The following is a 22,016-nucleotide window of genomic DNA, read 5'->3' on the forward strand; positions in this document are numbered from 1 at the left end:
GGCCCCAGGTTACCTACCTTTCTGTTGACTTAGCTACACATTGGGGGTTCTCACAGCCCCCTTTCTCAGGTTTGATAATTTGTAAGAATGACTCACAGAACTCAGGAAACACTTACGTTTGCTGGTTTGTTATCTATTAAAGGATACGATGGATGATACAGATGAAGGGGTACACAGGGTAAGGTCTGGAAGGGTCCTGAGCCCCAGAGCTCTGTCCCTGTGGAGCTGGAGTGCATCACCTTCCTGGCACATGGATGTGTTCACCAACCTGGAAGCTCTCTGAACGCTGTAGTTTACAGTTTTTATGGAGGCTTCATCACGTACACATGATCCATTATTTACTCAATCTCCAGGTCCTCCATCCTCCCCAGAGGTGGAGGAGTGGGGCTGAAAGTTCCAAGCTTCAAATCATGGTTTGGTCTTTGCGGGGACCTGCCCCCATCCTGAAGCTATTCAGGAGCCCACCAAGAGTCACCTCATTCAAAGAAAAGGCACTCCAGTCACCCAGGAAATTCCCAGGGATGTAGGAGCTCTGTGACAGGAACTGGGGTCAACAACCAAATGTTAAAACAAAAGATGCTTCTAGCACATTTATCGCTTAGGAAATTACAAAGGTTTTAGGAGCTCTAGCCAGGAGCCACGGACAAAACCCAAAGTATTTATTTGTTATTATATCACAGTCATGCAAATGTTCTAGCTGGTGGAGTGCAGGATAGAAGTCATCTCACTTGATTTTATCAACCACGCTACAAGATAGCATCTCCATGTGACAAATGGGAAGGGGCAGAGGGGTTAAATCATAGCCTACGGACTCATGGCCTAGAGGGCTCAGCTACAGAGGAAGCAATGGAGAGGACTGAGTGAAGTGGAGACTTGACCCCCAGACCTTTTCCCCAGGCAGATTGGTGGCATTTAAACCATAACACCCTGTTTTGAGGAGCACTCTGCCCTCTCTAAGAGGCTGTCCGGGGTGGTGCTGCTGGCCCTCCAAATGGACATGACGTTTTAAGTCAGGGCTGACTTCACCATTCAGCTTATGGAAGGCATAGGAATGTCATGTAAAACAGGTTGGTTGTTTTTTTTGTTTTGTTTTGTTTTATTAGAACCTCTGCTGCTTCCAGCCTGTTGTCAGTTTTGGTGGCCTCAGGCGATCGCAGTAGCAGCCTAGTGGTTGTAAGGCTATTCTTTGAAAAGAAAGGGGCTCCAAGGATTTATTCCCTGTGGATAATACGGTTCCATATGCATGAAACCCATTTTAACCTCTACTCTAAAAGGCTCATTGAAATTCTACTCTTCTGTGTCAGGGCTCTTTAAGAAATGCAATTTTGTTATGGCCGTCTACTCGCTGAAGCCATTGTTAATAGCAACAGGCTGCTAAAAAGAAGTAAGATTGCTATGTACTCGTACAAAGGAAGTTACACCTGGCTCTAGCTGAAGAAGGGAGAATAGAAAAATTCTTTCTGATGGGAGAAAAATCTAATCATGCAGTTAGAGGCCATGCATTCCCCCAGTCAGAAGATTTTTGGGGAGAGCGTGGGAGTCAGGAGACATGAGTTTTACTCCCGTGTTATCAGTAACAAGCTTTCTGACCTTAGGCAAGTCACTAGCACCTCTGAGCTTCCATTTGAAATTTATTGACTGCAACGTGCAGTAGTGCATTTTATGTGGCTACCCAGGACACACAGGTATCCACACCCAATATCCACACATAGATACCCGTGCACATCCATAGCCAACACACACATTTCATGAAACAGTACTTAACCTTTCTGCCTAAAACGCACTCTGATATTTTCCTCCTGTCTGGTCTATTCCCATCAAAAAGCTGGTCCTCCTGAACAAGCTTTTTGGTCCTAAACTGATTTCACAGCTCTTAGCAACCCACTCTTTGAAAAGCACTGGACCAGGTAGTCCCTGAAATTTCCCCTTCAGATGACTCTTAATTCTCTTCTGATGTGTGAGGTGAAAGGAGGAAGAGGCTAAGTGTGCAGCAGTTCCAACAAGGCAAACCAAATGGCTCCCACAGCCTGTCCCACCCAAGACAGGCCAGCTCAAGAGTTCATGAGGATAAGCTTCTGGAAGGACTTCTGACTTCCCGTTAAACAAAAATACTTAAAAGTTAACAATTAGTATAAAAAGATACCCAGTTAACTTCTTTTTTAAAGAAAAGAAATTATGTGTTTTAAAAGTACTTAACATACAGAGGGAGAATCCATGGGATTGAATCACGCCTGACAGTGAGTAGCACTGTGTTTCCAGAATGCCATTGGGAATTTGGGGAAAGCATTTTGGTGTGTTGGCAGGCTTACAGGGCCTGGGGCTGGGTCCCTGGAATGTTGAAAAGCCCCTCCTGGGCACCTTAAAGTCTAGAGATCAACTCACTTTCCAGGTCCTCAGAAAGAGACCCCAGAGTTACTGAGTCAACAGGCAGAGTGAGTTAACCCTCATACATGCCCAGGCAGCTAAGTTATGCAGCTCCGTCTCCCCAGCAAACACCTCATCTGTATGGGAAAGGGGGAAAAGGGTTTGCCTGCCCTCCCTAGCTCTCAAGTTTGTAGCATCTTACAAACTGCCACCAGATGGGGGTATTTACCTATACAAGGAGACTTTCAAGGGCTCAGAAAAATAACAGACATTTACAACTAACATAAGGAGGAGAGGGGCATTTGGATGGCCCACTCCTGGTTAAGCCTTAAAGGTCATCCAACAACAAAACTTGTTTTGTCACCCAGCGCATCAGGCATTGAAGACTTTGTCATTCTCCCCAGTAGGGAAAGGGCACTCGGTCCGCACTCGCTCCAGCCAGGTGCTACGGACTTCTTGGTGGCCAGGCCAGCACGTCTCCTGCCCTCTTGGAACTCACAGGCCTGTGTAGTTGATTGTGTAGAACTAGGAACACCTAAGTCCTCCAGGTCTCCAGAGAAAAGATCAGGTCACGAGAGCCTGGTGAGGAGGAAGACGAGAGAAGTCCCAGAATCCCCAAGTGGGTGGGTGTGGGGTCATCTGTCCAGGGAACTTCAGCTGTGCTTCCTTCCCAGAGGTACTTCTGGGACAGGTAGAGGCCAAAGGACCCAGGAAAGCCATGTTGGTGGGGTCCCAGAAGGCCAAGTCAGGAGGGCATAGGAGGCTGAGTTGGGTAGGGACTCTGAGAGGCTGAGTCAGGGAGGCTCTAGGCTGCTCACTGGCTTTGACCACAACAGGTCCACATTGATCTGTTTTCTTATCACATACATCTCATGTTCACACCAAACCAAAAACAGTTTTAAGTAAAAGTTCTTCAAAACGGAGTGGAATGGGAAAGAGGGAAGGAATAGAAGAAAAGGAAAAAAAGCTTGGAAACACAAGGTCACCCAGCTCCTCTCAGAGCAAAACTCTTTCTCTAGTGCACATGTTATGAGGCTGGTTCCCTGTGGTGGGATGGGAAGTGTACCAGTCTCTGCAGACCAGTGAGGTGAAAACCCCCTGAGCACAGCCCAGCAGAGGGACCCTGTAAGTTCCCACCACACTTCAGATGGTTCCCACCACAGATTCCTGGAGCTTTGGACCATGTCCAGATCACCTTCGTAATCTCTGCACCCAGCACAAAGCAGATATTCAATAAATAGAATCGATCTGAGATCACCTAATTAGCATCCACACGGCATCTGTGTGCCAAGGGCTTACAGACAGAAATGGTGGCTTGGTTTCTGCCCCCAGAAAGCTCCCAGTTTGGAAAGTAAGGGAGATAGACACCCAAGCAGAACCCTCCAAGAAGCTGTGGGAACTTAGAGGAGGAAGGAGGTAGCTGACAAAGGACTTGGAAAGCTCCAGACTCTAACCGGTCCAACCATCAGTGTGAACGCTGGGGCCTGGCGTGATTTCCTAAACCACAACCTGACAAGCAGCCACTCGTTTCTACCCTTCCTGTGAGAGGGGCCAGGCCACCGTCTCAGGCCGCATCCTTACATGAAGAGGTGGGAGAATGCCCCCCTCTCTCCTCCACTTGCTTGCAGCTGATGCCCTGGGGTCCTCAATGTATCCCCCTCCCAACTCTCCTTGACAGCTTCACAGTGAGGTAGAGAAGCCCCTGATGAACTTCCGTGAGAACTTCAAGAAAGACATGAAAAAGTGTGACCACCACATCGCTGACCTCCGCAAGCAACTCGCCAGCCGCTACGCCGCAGTGGAGAAGGTGGGGGGGCCCAGAATGCTGGGTGAGCGGGAGGTGGGGGCCGCTGGAAGAGGGTGGGCTATGAACTAGCAGGGGCTGTGTGTGCCAGGGTGGGATGGGTGGGTGGAGGGACTCCAGCCCACACCTGAGCGACCTGCCTGTCTCCACAGCCAAAGGGCAGATAGGAGCTACTTCCCCATGGAGCTTGGACCACTGCTTGGTACTTCTGGGACAGGTAGAGGCCAAAGGACCCAGGACATCAGGCTTATAGGGTACACCTGCCGTGGGAGATGTAGTGGGCTCCATCAGTCACATGACACGAGGTACACCCATGTTTTTGTGGGACACGGAGCCTGGATGTGCTGTCTGACCACAGAAGGCCCCTCTGTGTGGGCCTTGCCTGGCAGATTCCTTCCTGACCGAATCACTCCCCTGCCAGAGGCCTGAGAGGTCTGAGCTCGGTGGGAGCTGATGGCCAGCCCTGGAGGGAAGAGAGTTCTCCCCAGGGGCTGACTCCAGTGCCGCAGGAAGGGTTTAGGAGAAGGGGGCACGTACAGCTGCAGGTACCTGCCAGCGGCCACCACCAAACTGCCACCAAAGGGCCTGTCCTGCCCCAGAATGGAGTGTGACTGGTGCTGCCATCTGCTAAGCATTGGTGCCAGGTGACACAGATGACCTGTGGTTCCTTGCATCCTGGAAAGACTGTGATTTTAGCACTGCCTGGCCCTCAGTACGTGCACGTGTCCCAATGACAATGTGGTCTGAGAGGCTTGCTCTAGGCCAGGTCAGGATGCAGCTGAGAGAGGTGAGGATGAGAAGACGTGCTGCAGCCTCTGTGGAGGAATGCTAGTCTAGCTGCTGCTCCTCTCGGAGCCGCAATGGCATCGTACACAAAAGCAGAAATGACAGGACTTGCCGAGAAAAGGGAAGGCTGGGCCACACGACCCGTGGGGCCCTCGTCGCGCTGAGCCCTGTGAACAGCTTCTCCATGTCCTTGGCCCCCAGGCCCGGAAAGCTCTCACGGAACGGCAGAGAGACCTGGAGATGAAGACGCAGCAGCTGGAGATCAAATTGAGCAACAAGACAGAGGAGGACATCAAAAAGGCGAGGAGGAAGTCCACGCAGGCCGGTGAGTGCTGGGAACCACTGCCCACCTGTCCTCACCTGGGGAGGGGAACACAGCAAGGAGAGGGCTGGGGGTGAGGTACCAGGAAGGTGCATCGCCCATGGTAAGGCTGGCGGGCTGGGGCGGGGGCTGTGGAGCAGAGAGCAGGCTAAGCTGCAGGCCGTGGTGGCGACTGGGCTTCTCCCATTCTCCCCAGCGAGGGCTCCTTCCTGCCCAGGCCCTGGCTCTCTGACCGGCAGGTGCTAACTCCTCCATGCACCCGGAATTCAGGGGTCCTGGCCCTGTGTAGAGCCCTCAGAGAAGTACAAACCCCACCCACCCAGGGGGTGATACTCCAGAGATTCACCTTTGTTGATGGGTTCCTGCCCCAGCCAGGGGCTGACATTTTGTTCCATGAAATAACCATTATGTCAGATTCTCCCTAAAAGATGCCTCCAGTGAGTTGGTTTCTGCTTCCACCTAGTGGTAAAAATTAGCTAATGCCCAAAAAAGGGGGAGAAAGCCAGTCAGAACTATTAGGTTGGTGCAAAAGTAATTGCGATTTAAAAGGTTAAAAACAGCGGCACAAACCACAATTATTTTTGCACCAACCTAATAGTAAAAAACTTACCAAATATGTCTAAAAAAAAAAAACCAGTTTCACTGCACGCAAGGACAATACATATTGCATTCTGGGATTGAAATGTGTGCTGTAGGATTAAGATGGTCTGTAGGTCCCTTTCACCTCAACTTCTGATGAACCTGGTACAATCAATTCATTATAGAATGAAGCAGCCACCATACAGACATTTTGAAATAACATGGTATAAATATAAATCGGTAACAAAATAATAGAATATAAACATAATGTTTGATATAAAGATCTTATAACACACAGTGATAAATGACTGGATCCAGAAACAGAAGGCATAAAATACTTATTGGAAGTGGGAAGGGAAACAGGTTGAGGAGTGGCATATTTAAATTTATTTAATTTATTAAATTATTAAATAAAATTATATTGCAAAATCAATATCTTTGCTTGGGAAAAACTTTTAATCAGCACATAAGCACATAAAATCTTAATTTGCCTGATATAATCACTGTCAATACTTCCTAGTGTTTTAATTTTTTTTAAAGCTTTTAAATATTTATATTTAAATGCATACACATTAGATCATGTTGTACTCTCTGTTCTGAACTTATATTTTAATTGATAACTCACAGAGATAGCTACATTCCATTACCAATACATTTAATCATCCATCTATTCGTGTCTATCAGACTTTTTTAATGGCTGAAGAGTTTCCAAGTATATGGTTGTTATCCAAATTTATTTCATCGTTTTCCTAATTGATTTTTGTAGGACTTTCAGATTGTTTCGGAGTATTTGGCAATGCCAACAATGCTATGTCTTTGTAAATGTGTCTGTGTGCGAGACTAAATCTACATTTTGATTGATATTTCCAAACTGTTTTCAGAGAGCTGTGCCCACCAGTAACAGTGATAAATGCCTGTTCTCTAAACTCTTGTCAACGCTGTGTGTGTTATCAACTTGTGACATTATAGCTCTCTGGTGAAAAATAATTATCTTGTTGTTAATTTAATTTACTTTTTTTTCATTGAACTTGAGCATTTTAAAAATAGACTTACAAGTCATCTGTGACTTTTTTCTGTGAACTGAATAATGCATATCCTTTCCCCATTTTCTAGTGGCTGGTCGTTTTATTGATTGATTAATAGGGATTATTTATGTGTTAGAAAAAATGTTGTTTTGTCTTTGAGTTGCAGATATTTTTCCTAGATTGTTGTTTATCTTTTATTTTGGTTCTTTTGCCTTTTGGTGGGGCTTTTTGGGGCTTGTTTCTTGTTATTTTTTTGTGTAGTGATTTTTTTCCCTTATGAATCTAGGTTTTGTGACTGACAGACTTAGAAAGACCTTCCCCCCTTTTAAATCACATTTTTCTTTCCTTTTTTTTTTGGCCTCAGGTTAAAAAAAAAAAGTTAAATATGTAGGCCACAAGACACTTATTTTTCCTCACACCCCTGCCTTAACCATATTTCCTAAATTCTGATTTGCAGGGTTTTCATTCTCATATTGTAGATATTTTATTATTTGTGATTTGATTTCATCTTTGAGCCAAATTTAAAATAAAATCTTTTCATGAGTTCAGATTTTGTACTGTTGTTTTCTAATCTTGCTATTTGTTTCTTGCTTTATTGCAGTCATCAGATAATATAGTTTCTTATTTCTATAGCTTGGAATTATTTGTGATGAAAATGACTAGTCCTTAGACCCAACTCTAAAAAATACCACTTTTCTGTGTGCCAGGCACCAGGCTACATACGTGCCTTAGAGCATTCTGTCCCTTATACATATCCTTTCCCTTATACTTATATCCTTATACAAGTCTTCCTGTAGGGAGGTTGTTTTGTTTTGTTTTGTTTTGTTTTGTTTGTTTGTTTGTTTGTTTTGTTTTGTTTTGCTGGGAACAGTGTGATTTTCTAGGACCCATCAGCTCTAAGTCAAGTCGTTGTTTTCAATCTAGTTGTGGAGGGTGCAGCTCAGCTTCAAGTCAAGCCATTGTTTTCACTCTAGTTGTGGAGCGTGCAGCTCACTGGCCCATGTTGGAATCGAACCAGCGGTATTGGTGTTATGAGCATTGCGCTCTAACCAACCGAGCCAACTGGCCGCCCAGGAGGTATATTTTTTTTAATAGCCTTTTACAGGTGAGGAAACTGATTGCAAACAGGATGAGAAATATCCGCAAGGCCTAAGTTATGGAGTGTGTGGCCCAGAATTCTTTCCTCTTTTATTCCAAAGACTTTACTTGACACTATTTTGCTGGACAGCCTATTACCCAAAAAAATGCCATCTTTTCTTTCCTTCTGCTCCCTTTCCTCCCCCTCCATTATCTTTTTCAAGACTACTGGAAGGGAGGGCAGCTGGATCCTCACACGGCTTGACTTTATTTTGTCTCATCATCCTCATCACTGTAGCTCGTGTTTCAGTTTGCTGATTCTGGATCAGTGTCCGTTCCAGGCACTTTACATATTTTGATGTATTTAATCTTCACCATGACTCTGAAGGTACCATTATTATCCCCATCGTACAGATGAGGAAACTGAAGTGCAGACAGGTTCATTGACTTGTTCAAGATTGCATGGCTAGTAAACAGTGGAGCTGGTGTGACAGCCCGGGTATTCTGGTTCCAGAATCCGTGTACTGTTCAGAAGGGTTCCATTTCAAACCCTTGCGCTGCAGAGAGAAGACACACCTTCCTTCACCTACCCTATTTCCTGATGTTGTGGAACTTACCAAAGCATGTTCTCAAAATCAGGATTGACAAATAGGGCTTTGGGAGTTTTATGTTGGTTGTGTCTTTATAGGACAACATGCTAAGTCCATCCTGGGTTAGGCACGGAGTCTTGGTGGGCATGCATTAGTAGTGAAGTATCAACTTTCTTCCCTCCAGTTCCAGTCAGTTGGGATCAAGGGCCCAGTCCTTGGCCTTGAACCAAGATCAAAATGAATGAAGGCCTTGATTTGGGTTCTGTTACTCAAGGGTCGTCTCCTAGCCAGTGGTGTGGTTCAGGGGGAAGGGGGCTACTATTTAGGCCTTGGGTCATGTTTTCTTTCTCTTTCATATGAGAATACATATCAACAAGGTGATGTTATAGGAATAACTTTGAATCTGCTCCAGTTACTAGATTTACAGAGTAAATCAGTTAGCTTTGGTTGGCTCATGAGTTTTTTCCGTCAAGAGCAAAGACCATGATGCTCTCTGGAACCGTGTGATGATCTAACCTACATTTAGACCAAGAGGTACGTTCCAGAGGTGCTTCTCTGTAATGTGCCCGCATATCACCTGAGGATCTTGTACAAATGCAGTTTCTGATTAACCAGGTAACAGGCACATCTTGAGCTCTGCATTTCTAGCAAGCTCCCAGAGCATACTGACGGTGCTTTTCTAGGAACTGTGTACTGTGCAGCAGGATTCTGGGGTGCTGGTACCTTAGTAATGTTTGCAGTTACTTTAGAGTTCGTTTTCTTTCTAATTACAAAATGTTTCAAACGTACATATGATTACAGAAAACAATGTACTAGTTATCAAGATGGAATAGTTAATGTTTGTTTCAGATCTCTTTCTTATGAAATAAAATGCTATAAAAAGAGCTCATTTCCTCCTAACCATCCTTTCTCTGTTTCCTAACATAAGCGCTATCCTGATACTGGTGTGTAACGCTCTAGTTCATGTTTTCATACCGTTACCACACATGGATGAGCCATAAACCATCAGACACATTATTTTGCGTTTCAGAATGGCATCGTGCCACATGTGTATAAATACACACACACAGACATAATTTGAAAATTTTTCTTCTTTTACTCTTAACTAGTACCAAGTTGCTTGTGACATGTTTTAACCAAGAAAGACTCTCCAATGTGAAATGAAACTGCCATCTTTAGAGAGGAAGCATTTCTTGGACTCATGATAGGGTTGTAGGTCCTAGGAGTAACCCACCACTGACCACCCCCCCACACACACACACACACTTAGAAACCCCCATCCTGAATTCTTGGGGTTTGGGGTCAAGTACAGATGGGCACTCTGAAGCTGGTCTGTTGCGGTGCTGCATTGTCCCCTCTCTTTGTTGTCTTTTCCCCTCCCACCCACTTTCCAATGGCCTCCATGACCCCAAGAAGTGGAGAGGGCATGGCTGTGGGGTGCACGTGGGAGAGGGCAGCTATGGCAAGGACAGGACAGAACGTGATTGTGGTATTGGTCTTTTCCAGGAGATGACCTCATGCGCTGTGTGGACCTCTACAACCAGGCCCAGTCCAAGTGGTTTGAAGAGATGGTGACAACCACATTGGTGAGTGCCCAGAAATGTGTATGTATGTCAGTCTAGGGACTGGCTCTCAGGACACCCTGGATCAATGCAGGCAGGCATATAGGTCCTAGAGTGGAGGTGACTATAGAGACGGTCATTAGATCTGCTCTAGTGTTGGGGTCAAGACCTTGACTCTGGGCTAGTCTCTATTGATTCAAGTCCTTGCTCTGGCACTTTCTATCTGTGTGAATGAACAAAGGCAGGGGGTGAGTCTTGCTATATCCTCCTTGGCTGTCCCCTGAGGAATCAGGTTCAACTGAGGATGCCCTCAATCAAGTGGACAGTGGCCTCTTTTGGACAAATAGCCAAGTTGTAGGAAGTGTGACCCTCCTACCCCCAGATGAGTCACAGGTCCTAGAAAAGAGATCCTTGCAAGGTGCAGAAATGGTGAGATTGGGGAGCTGTGTAGGAAGAATTGGGGCGGGGGAGGCCCATGACCAAGGGGTGTGAGGAATAGACAAGACCCTCTTTTTGCCTTTCTGAGTTTCTCTTGTGAATGGGGCAGCGTCTCCTCCTCAGTCAGTACCTGTTGCAGTGAAATGTAGTTGGTACTTGGTGCTGTTGGGCCAGATGAGAAAGGAGACATCATGCTAGGTGCTTATTGCATCATCCCACTGCCCGAAACCACCCCCATCCATGCAGCACAGAACGGTGACCTGGTTTTCCTCCTGGTTAATCTCCTAATTAAGCCCCTTGCTTGACCCCCTCTCTGGTTAATCACCTGGGCAGTGACCTAGTTGCTCACAGAATAACAGCTGTGATCCCCTAAATTCCAAAGATGCAGCACCACCTAGAAACCAAAGGACAAACACTTTCCACTCTTCCCTCTGACAGCGGCCACCCCACTCCCACCGCCCCCGTCTCCCCTGGCCTGGCCTGTCCCTCAGCACTAGGGGTGGACAGAGGAGAGAGGTTGCCCAGCAGAGGCCCAGGGACAAAGCCCCAGGAGTTTGGGGCACAGACACTCCCTCATGTGTCCCATTTCTCCACCCCATTGGGGAACTGGAGCTGGGGCTGCACTGGTGCAGAATCGTGATTAAGACCACAACAGACCCTGGTTCAAATCCCACTCTTCCCATAATTCCGTGGCGCTTTGGGGAAATGACGTTACCTTTTTGGGTTTATTCCCTTGTTTGGAAAGCGGATAAGAACAGAACCTATGTCTTAAAATTATTGTAAGGACAGTTAAGTAATACGTGTAAAGCTCTTAGCACCCACCATGCCTGCAGGACAGGATTTAGGACATAATAGCTGCTGTGTTATCATTATCTTCACCTGCACCTCTGGATGCAGAGTGAGTTCTCTGTCATATCCCAGAGGCTCAGATGGGATCGGGTCTAAGCAGGTGGCCGCTTGTGTGGTGTGTCTAGGGTGGTCTGAGACCTGTCTGGTGAGAAGGTCCCCAAGTTGAGGGGACATGCTCTGAGGTCTCTGGTCTTTTCCTCCTGTGCAGGAGCTGGAGCGGCTGGAGGTGGAGAGAGTGGAGATGATCCGGCAGCATCTGTGCCAGTACACACAGCTGCGGCATGAAACGGACATGTTCAACCAAAGCGTGAGTTCCCCTTCCCCAGGCCGAGGCCAGCAGGACCCCTGGGGTACCCCCGGCCAAAGAGAGCCAACTGCCACTGTGCCATGGCAGGTTAAGTGGTCACTACAAGTAAATCTGTCGTGAAGATGGGCAGTGGGCAGGTTCTCGGGCCTGCAGGCGACCTCTTGGGGTGGATTGTAGATTGTCCTGGACGCCCGTGTGATCCCATCTGACATGCATGAAATAGACGCAACACACATGAGCTGTTACCATGAGGAGACATTAGCTCATCATAGTTAAAATACCTAAAAACATGATTGCCTACCCCAGGGAATTTCTTACCACCACCACCCCCTAAAGAACTAGAAATATTCAGAATGTCTAAAGCTAAAATTCTATTTGTCCTAATCTGTGGTGGTAAATGGGAGAACAAATGGAGGAGCTGGTCACAGACCTGGAGACATTTCTGCCCTTTCATCCAGCCCTGAGGTCTGCAGGGTAGAGTGCACCGAGTGAGAAGCAAGGTGGGAAGGAGAGGTCCGGGCTCCCTGCTGGCACAGCCCTGTGCACGTCTGTCCCTCCCACGGGCTTCCCCGGAGGCCCTACATCCCTCTGTAGACGCTGTTGTGACAGGCACAAAGGCCTGAGCAGAATGGCTCAGAGCTAGTGTCCCTGGCTTGGCTGCCACCTCTGACGGTGTCTCCTCTTCTCCGTCCCTTGCAGACAGTCGAGCCTGTGGATCAACTGCTTCGAAAAGTGGACCCAGCCAAAGACAGGGAGCTGTGGGTTAGAGAGCACAAGACAGGCAACATCCGCCCTGTGGACATGGAGATCTAGAAGGGCGCGTGGGCCCCGGGGGTCCTGCCAAGGAGAGGGGCTGAGGGACCAATGGAGAGGAGGTGGTGGTTCCCATCATGGGGCCTGCTGCCCAGTGGAGCTGCCCTCCCACCCACTCTCCTGGTCCACTGAGGAGAGGGGAGGGTGTGCTGATTCCCCAAGTAGCTGGTTTTTCCAGGACAGCCTGGATGGCCCTGCTGGGAGCTCCCCAGTGTTCCCAGGCCAGGAAGATGGATTCACTGCCCTGCTCTTGTCTCTGAGGCCGAAGCCCCCCCAACTGCCGTGCCGTGCTTGCCGCTCCGAGAACAAACTGAAGCTGGAACTTTATGATCCCTACTGAGCAACACAGGGGTCACCTCCCCACCCAGAGCCAGCTATGTCACATGTGTGTGCCCCTGGAAGCCCGAAAGCCCTTCCTCCAGCTGGCCTCCTTGTCTCCAGGGCTTTGAAGTGTCAGGGGAGGGACGTCTCTATCTCCAAGCCAATGTGTCAGGATCAGAATTGTGGATGGAAGTCACCATTCATCTGAACAGCCCACGCTCAGCATCCTCTGCAGTCCTCTATTTTTCCCATTGCATTCTGGGAGCCCACATCCTGCTCTTATCTGTCACGTTTCATCATCAAGGGTCTTGGGAAGAAGGCTTGGTTCCTGTTTTCCCAGACTGACCCTGCCTGGAGAGGTCAGGATGGAACTACCTCATTCAGCAAATTAGCCGTGTGTCAGAGCGTTGAATTGTGTTTCCTATTAGAGCAGGCATCTTCTGTAAAGTCTTCTCTCTGGAAATCCCAATGCACCCAACCTTCATACACTCCCTCTTCCTACCCCACCCCCTCCCATGCCCTTAATGGGGCTGGGTCAGTCCTGTGTGGGACATGGGTTGGGGCAAGTCTTTGTCATCCCCCAGATGCTCCACCTGCTTCTGCGTGGCTGGATTGGAACTGCTGTCCCTTGTATGGTTTTCTCTCCCTGGTGGTCCCTGTGCAGGCACTGAAGACTCATGTGGCCACAATAAGTTGTCCCCTACTAGGCAGTGTCCTTCCACCTTGGCTTCCTAGCTCCTTTTGCACATTCCAGAGCCTGCCACTGAGCCCTGGCTTGGTGCTGGTTCCATCGTCCCCTTTCTCCATCTCCTGATTCCTGGAAAAGCCTGGTCTGAGTGTGACTTAGACAGCTTGCAGGGCTGCCATCGGGCCCTTGCTTATCACTGTCTCCCTTTCCAAACCATGTTCTCCATCATGTTAAGTCTTGAGAATCAGTTTGAAGGGGCCAGAAGAATAAAAGGGACATGAAGGAGGTCACACAGCTAGGCAAGGGGCCAATTCTAGCCTGGAACCCACGCCCTAAGAACCCATCTTTCTTAGTTAATCTTTCCCATCGATTGCTTCAAATTTACAGGACCCACGTACTTCACAGGAGGGCAGAATTCTAAGCACAGCTCACTGGTGTTTCTCACAATCTTCCATGTCGGTAACTGATGACTTATTAATCTTGAATCTTTTGCACTTCTTTCATTGTCAGAATTACTGTCTGTTAGTTTATGGTAGAAAGATGTCAAATATATACTAAAGCAAATTAAATTTTGTCAGTTTTCTTTTCTTACTTGAAGCATTCCAGTCAAAAAGGTCAATGTGAGGGAAGGCCTTCACCAACTTGAAAGTCATTAGAATGGATCTGTCCATGGCGTGGAGAACCACTCTTTCTAGATTTGGAGTTTGGCCATGGTACCAGCTACCAATTTCAAGATATGATGTCTTGGTTTCTTTACTGAAAATGGGTGCTAGTAGTAATTGCTTAGTAAACTAATTTGTGGATGATTTGGAAATATTCAAAGCCAGTAGCCTTGTTATTAACACAGATATTTTGAGTGGATGTGGCTCGTTGATTTTCGTCTTCTCACTCCCATCTGAGGATTCCCTGGGACAGACGGAGCTCTTGCCTTTTGCAGGGTAGCCCGAGTTGGACCATGGTGGGCCAGTCTCTTTTCTAAAGTTGTTCTTTCCCTCTCAGTCCCTCACTTCAGTCTCGATAGCTTCCTCACATACTCCTTTTCTGTTTTTCTTTACTCCTTTATTCATCCGTCAAGTGTTTAGCTAAGGCCAAGCATTTTGCTAAGATCTGAGGGCAAGATGTGGCCCTTTGAGCAGGGAAGTCCACAATCTCTTATTTTGTATAGACTTATCTTTTCTCCGGGGGTCTTACATACAAGTACTCCGTGCAGAATTGAGGTTTTCAGAGATGCTCTTATGTTGTGCTGATAGATCTGCATTTATTCATTCATTCTTTTACTCAGCAGCTACTTGACACACAAGACAGGCACGCTCCCCCGTCCCCTCTATTTTCCAGGTAGATGGGACTATTTAGATCTTTCTGGAGAAGGAGAACATGGCATCCCTTCCACATTTAACCCACTGTGAGCCTATAATTACAATATAAGCGACCACCACGCAGCATTTACACACTGGGTCAAAGGTAGACAGCATCAAGGATTCAATCACCTGGTCACGAGACTCTCAGCCCATATCCAACTCGAATTTCCAAGATTTTTGTTTTGTTTTAAATAACTCTCCTTACTTTACAAAGAGGAAGAATGAAGCCCAAGCGTGGCCAGTAAGTGCTGTGAGATGAACACAGGGAATGAGGAGCAGGGCTGGAGCCCAGAGTCCAGGCCCTCTGTCCCTGTAAACAGGGGCCCCCACTGGGTCAAGTTCAGGATGAAGTCTAGAGTATCTAAAAGTGTGCTCTGGGTAGGTTGTTGTGTTGTTCTGTTTTTGTTTATGTTTCAGTGTTTAGGTTATAAGAGGATTTGGCTGGGTTTGTTCAGAGTGGGTGAGTCTGGGTTATTCTTGAGCATGTCCATTGTTCCATGTTTGAAATCAGGTGAGCCCTTTCTACTTGCCTCCACCTGGGAGACACAGATGCACTTAGTTTTGTCTGTGAAAACCTGATTTAAAAAAAAATATATCTCTAAGACACATGGTGTTCCCAGTGAGCTGGTTGCCACACAACCTCCAAGAAAAGCCACTGTTCCTCTCTAGTTTTTCTAATGCTTTGGATCAGTATTGCAAAGCACTGGCCAGCTGAACCACAGGGATGGCTGTCCTGAGGTTCTGTCAGCGGAATCACCTTGGGCCTTCTTTCCACCTCCACCCAGTGCATGTTGGGCAAGAAGGACTTCTGCAGTACGAGGCGCTTTGCTCGTTGGGGCTGGCCAGTGGCTGAAGCAAACAGAAAGTGTGCACACTCGTAAACCAGGGGTTTGTTTCTATTCCCTTTGTGAAATCAATTACTAGATTTAGTGGGTGGGTGCATACAAATCTTGCCTGAGCCAAAGTCCCTTCTTGGAAATACAAGCCATAAAATTCAAAGGACGTCAAAGACCTCGGCTTGTTTAAAGGATTTTACTTCCAGCTGTGAGCGGCCTCGACAAGGCCAGTTTACACAGGATTCTGCTGTCCCGCTGGTTACTATGTAGGTAGGGAAAGCACTTTGCAAACGTTAAGGGGGGTACAGGTCAGTCGCATGCTTACTTAGCCAGCACACCATTTTATTCCCATAACCCAGCCCAGCCCTACAAGACACACTGCCTTTTCTTTTTCAAGGTTTATTGAGGTATTTAACATCCAGTGTAGGGGTTTATAGACATACAGTAAAATTCACCCTTTTGAAGTATTCAGTTCTGTGAATTTGACAAATGTATAAAACCTCTAACAACCACCCAAATCAACATAGTATTTCCATCACTGCAAAAATTCTCCCAGACCCCTCTGTAGTCAATCTATTCCTCCCACCCCCGGCCCCTGGTAACCACTGATTGATTTTCTGACCCTATAGTTTTTGTCTTTTCTTGAACATCCTATAAATGGAGTCACACTACGTAGCTTTTGAGTCTGGCTTTTCTACCCAGCTGAGTGTGGTTGGGTCACCCATGTAGTTGTGTGTCCATCATCTCTTCCCTTGCGTTGCCGCGCAGTGTTCCGTTGCATGGGTGTACCACACTGCTTCCTTGCTGCTAAAGTGAGTTGTCTGCCCCAGAAGTTCCTGTTCTGGGGTCTTCAGCTTGTTTGCATGGCTGCTTCTAGCCTGCTTCCTACGGCTCCCAAGTCTCCAAACGCCCTCTGTGCCCACGGGCAGTTCTTGGGGCTCACACTTGCCTTTTTTTTCATGTTAGGATTTGACAATGCAGAAAGCCGCAAGGATTTGGGGAAGAGGGTGAGCAGGGCTCAGTTGCCTTCCACTGCTGCTGTGCCCTGAAGTTTGTGTCTCGGCTAGCAGATCCCCTTCCTCCTGGGAACCCTCATGTCAGCTCACATACATTGGCATTCACTGAGCATTTGGGATGTGGAAGGCACACGGATATTTCATGGATGAGAAGGCAGGAGGGGGCCTTGGGCTTATCACGACCCTTTCCTGGGTGTCTTGGTTCATCTGCAAACCGAAGGTATTTGTTCTAGAAGGTCACTTAGGCCTTCTCCAGTTACTGCATTGTCTCCTCCCCTTCTCATTTCCAATTTTATACCCTATGCACGTGGTCATACTGACTCTGGGTCCCATCAGCATAGTTGTGCGTGGTGTTGCCTGAAATCCTCATGAGAGGGATACCCTGGCGTGTCTCCATGGAGACACAAATGAAGGTAAAATTAAGAGCTATTAAGAATGAGGCAGCTCCTCTTAGGACCCCCCATGGTGACGACTCCTCCAAGCCGTGTCTTGACCATGTCCTGTTCAGTGACAGGTTGAGCTCTGGAAGGCAACCAGGCACTTCTCCAAGCAAAACCTGAGTCCTGGCCCGGTGAAGGTCAGGAAATGGGGAGCCCAGGCCCACAGGGTCCCGTGGCGGGGAGCCAAGGATCTATGCTGCTGGGATGATTCTGGGCTGAATTTTGTCAGGGAGAACTCTCATCGTTCTCCCCTCCCCAGGAGTTTTATTCCTGTTAGGTCTTTTCCAAAGGTGAGGGACCCAATTACTGTTTTAGCAGGTTTGACTAAGAATAAGACCTGTGACAAAAAAAGCAATGTTCCATTTTCCCTCTAGATGGGAGGGTGAGGCTCTTTCAGGAGCCTTTAGTGGGAGGTGCCTCTGAGGGAGAGGGGTTGTGACCACCCTCGATCTCTCTGTGCTATTCAGGAGACATTGACCCTTTGTGTTTCAGGGACATTTCTAACGGGATTGCAGTGGTGGAATGCAAAGGGTCTGGCACGTGGGTGCTCTAATGGGGTGGGTATGACACAGAGACGGAGAGGGAAAACATATGTACCAGGGCAAGAGCACTGGACTGACCCCACTCTGCTGTCTCATTTGTCTCATAACCTGAAGTCACGTCCCCTCCCAGGACCTCTGTGGACTCATCTGTCAAGTGGAGACTCTCCTCTTCCCGTATCACATGCAGCAGACCGGTTTTCAGGAGCTGTGGCCTCCAGGCAGCCATGTGGACCCAGGGAGAGACACCCAAAGGGACACCAGCCACCCTTGGTGACCAGCCCCAAATTTACATCTCTGCCCTTCCCTTGGGAAAGAGAACATGGGATGGGAGCTGGGGGCAGTCCTTCACAGACACGAGCACATCAGCAAATCCTATGAAAGTGGAATTTTCTAACAAAATAAACTTGCTTGTTTGGTCTGTTTTCTGTAACTTTTGCTAAATACTTTATACATTTTTAATGTTAAAAAGCTGTGTCTCCTGCCAGCATTCCTCATCCCGGTATGAATGTGTTTACGCCACATTGTATATCCTTCCACCCTCTGGCTGCCTAGATCAGTAAATAAAATTGATGTAATATAATTTGTAAGTAACACTGTTGAAACTCTGATCCCTATGGAGGCTATAATCCGCCCTTGCCAACCCCTCCCCACTCCCTGTAATAGCATTTGTGTGTATTAATGCTGAAGAATTAAATGTTTAAAGGGTTTAAATTTTGAAGGCGTTTGCTATATATAATTGTTCTGCATTATTATAAAACGTTTTCAGGAAGTTAAATGCTCTCCTATTTTTTTCCTTCGGCTGTGTGTACACTTGAGATTCTTAGATTCATCCCCTGTGAAATAAACTGTCCAGAGACACTGGGTCCCACTGGTCTCAGCGTTCCTCCCAGGCTCCCAGGATTGGTGATAATTGTACTCCTGATGACTTAGCAGAGGGACAAAGGGCACCTGGGCATTGATCCCCAGGTGGGTGCCATGCTGCCAGACCCACACACCTGACCCAGCCCTCAGTCCCCTGCCCTGGTGACTTCTGTCCCTGTGGACAGAAGGGGCTCCTGGCTATTGCTTTTTTTCTCAGTCATCCATCCCTTCCTGCCTGCTTGCCTATAATAATTATTGAGTACCTACTATATGTCAGACACTGCTCTGGTACTGGGAACACAGTGAATGAAACAGATGAGCTTATGATAACAGACAAAAACAATACACATAAAAAAATTACACATTGTGGGTGTGGAAGGTATTAAGTGTTACAGAGAAAGAAAAAGGGCAGAGCGTGAGGGTGGGTTGAGTTGCTATGTTAAATAGGAAAGTCAGAGTGGCCTCATTGAGAATGTGGCATTAAATCAAAGACAGATAATGTGGCCTGGTTAAAGGCCCAGGGTGGAGGTGGGGTGGGGTGGGGAGGGCTGCTTGTGGCTAGAGCAGAGGGGTGGTCGGGAGGGGCAGCTTCTGCAGGGCTTTGCCAGTGATGGAAGGCCTTTGCCTTTGGTTGAGTTGGGGTCTGAGCCTAGGAGCAAACGGCCTGGCTTCATTGCTACAGGGCTCTGCTGCAGACCTATAAGAGACAAGGGCAGAAGCAGGAAGCTAGAGATGCAGGAATGCAAGAAAATATGTGAAGAATGTGGACAGCAGCAGGCCGCTTCCCACCTGGTTCCAGCTCCTTCCTCCTTGCCCTTGGAAAGGGCAGGACAGGTTGAGGGGGTGGAGAGGTGAAGGTGGGGAGAATGGTCAGGTTCTGAATGTACTCCGAAGGTGGAGCCAACACAATTTCTGACAGACTGGAGTGTGGGTGTGACAGAAAGAAAGGTGCTGAGGATTTCAGTCTAAGCACCCAAAAGGATGGGTTGCCATTCAGTGCAATGGGACTGCTGTGGGAGGAGCATTCTTTCCTATTCTCTGCCCCCCACTCACCCTCTCCAGGCCCCCTTTGCCCTCTTGGTGCAGACTTGTGTGCAGGCTCCAGTTCCAGGTCAGAAGAATAAGGGTCATCTTGTCTTTCAGCTCATGGCAGGGGAAGGCAGAGGAATGGGGGTGAGGGCTGCGGGGCTGGGCCCCGACTAACAGCCAAGACAGAACTCCTGGCTTGGGGTATGGCCAAGCCAGCCTCTGGGAAGAGCCTGCTTCTTTCAGTCAAGGCAGGACCAGGAGTGAAGACACAAACTGAGACTCCGACCGAAGACGAGGCCTTCTCCCCAATGGTCTTTGGGGTTCGGGGAGAGTTTATGGGCCCCAGCTCAGACTTAACAAATCCACTCACAATACATCATCTCCAACAACTTGTTTGGCTAAGGAGCATAAACTGTCCCTTTGACAGAAGATGTTTATGCAGGTTTTCAAACAAACCTCCAGGTCATGACTTTTGTCTCAGAAGCATCAACACAGCTGCCTGTGGTTCCATCCCACAGTTGGGCCCCCCTCCCCATGCCTGGCATGGCAACCTGAAGACTATGGATAGCACCAGGCTGTTTCCAACCTGGTTCCAGCTCCTTCCTCCTTGCCCTTGGAAAGGGCAAGGCAGGTTGGGGGGTTTCTGGCTGCTTTCTGTGTTAACCTGGGGCCCTGTTTCCTTGCCCACAGCCTCTTCCATTTTTATGGCAACCCCAGCTTCTCATCCACAGAAATGGAGTTTTTTGGCCCCTGGACTCAGGCCTCCTTGAGAAAGGAGTTGTAATGTAATGAAAAGAGCCATGAACCGGGAGCCGAGCAGAGCTGGGCTTTCCTCCCGGCTTTGCCATCAGCAGCCATGTGATCCTAGCAGGAAGCATGCCTTTTGGAGCCCCGTTTCTTTCCTATAACACTGGCCTCGGCTCACCTGCAGGCTTGCTGTGGACAGGCCTGGCACCCAGGGGCACTTCTAATGGCCTCCCACACCTGGTTCGGAGGCAACAGGTGAAGCCTCTGGCCCCATTTTCATGACCTGGGTTTTGTTTGTTTGCTGGTTTTTGAGTTGGGTGACTGCCCTATTTCTAACTGCTGTTGAGAACAAATGGCTTGCTACAGAATAGTGAAAGTCTAGAAGAAGAGAAAGGGCACCTATTAAGAAATAATATGCTCTCACAAACTGAAGGGAAAAATAGCAAGTACACACACACACACACACACACACACACACACACACACCCTAACTAACATTAAGGCCTCCTGAGAAATGCTCTGGAACCACAGTGGGTGAGGTCAGCGCCTGAACTTCTCGGTCCACCCCAAGCAACATCAGGGCGGGCCTGGCAAGTGGCATTCTCCCAGGCATGGGGACCTGCTGTCTCCTGCTAGTATTAACCTGTTATGAAATAGGGTGCAAACCCCAACTCACCTGCTTAGACATTGTGGGGTTTGTTCTTTGTGGTTACCACCCCTGGGCAAAGAGGAGGCAGTTCCCCATCCAATTTGGTAATTTGAGGGTTCCAGGCATGTCCCCTCTAGCATGCTCTGCCAAACCAGGGCACCACGGACCTTTCCTTTGGGTGATGAGAATTCAGTTACCAAATATATTCACCAGCGTTCTTTCTTGTGTCTTGTGCATGCACCTGAGCTGACGGCAGGGCTGTGAAGGCTTCCCCTGCAGAGCTCTCTGTCTCCCATTTACCCCTTCACTCATTCAACAAGCCTGGGTTACTGTCTGCAAGCTCTGGACACCAGGCTGGGTAGCAAACTGACAACGTGTGGGCTGACACTGAGCCACATATAGGTTGTATTTGGCCTACACCGTGTTTTTGAAATTTATGAATTAACAACCAAAGCTTAAAAGTTTAGACATTTTGTCTAAAAATCTGATTTATGGATGCTTTATGGATAATTGAAAAATTTAGTAACACGGGGCCATAATCCCATACGACCACACGGAAATGGATCGAACATTGGCAGCCTCTTTCATGTGTGACACAGGCCTCACCTCTCCCTATTACTCCCTAGTCCAGCTGCTTCCCTCCCTCGCTTGCCAGCCCCTGTAGGCAGCTTAATTTTTGATCCCGGTCAGAGGTGAATAATAACAAAAACTAACATGTATTTAGCACTTACTATGTGCCAGGCTCTAGTCTTAGTGTGTCGCACATATTATCTCTAGCCTCACAATAACAATGAGGTAGATGCTATTATTATGCTCGTCCACTCAAGGAATATTCACTGAGGGCCCAAACCTGCCAGGCACCATTCTGGCAATGGAGATGCAGCTGGGAACAAGAGACAGATCCTCGCTTCCATGGAGCTTTCATTCTGATGAGGGTACAGACAGCACATGGAATAAAAAAATAGTAAGTCAGAAGGTGTATGGAGAAAAACAAAGCAGGGTAAACAGTCTGG

The 22,016-nt window shown here is 47.8% G+C and overlaps 1 protein-coding gene across 10 annotated transcripts in view; it reads left to right on the plus strand.

The window, feature by feature from the left end:
- GAS7 (growth arrest specific 7) overlaps positions 1-18,435 on the plus strand; it is a 210,905-nt gene extending 192,470 nt beyond the window's left edge. For all 10 annotated transcript variants that reach the window (XM_081028078.1, XM_081028081.1, XM_081028082.1 and 7 more), the window contains 5 exons: positions 4,043-4,171; positions 5,156-5,279; positions 10,054-10,133; positions 11,605-11,703; positions 12,403-18,435. In XM_081028078.1, coding sequence (XP_080884204.1) covers positions 4,043-4,171; positions 5,156-5,279; positions 10,054-10,133; positions 11,605-11,703; positions 12,403-12,516 — 546 coding nt within the window. In that variant the 3' untranslated portion in view covers positions 12,517-18,435. The remainder of the gene's footprint in view (positions 1-4,042; positions 4,172-5,155; positions 5,280-10,053; positions 10,134-11,604; positions 11,704-12,402) is intronic.
- Positions 18,436-22,016: the final 3,581 nt, after the last annotated feature.

This window comes from Rhinolophus hipposideros (assembly GCF_964194185.1).
Source record: "Rhinolophus hipposideros genome assembly, chromosome: 20".
NCBI classification, from domain to species: domain Eukaryota; kingdom Metazoa; phylum Chordata; class Mammalia; order Chiroptera; family Rhinolophidae; genus Rhinolophus; species Rhinolophus hipposideros.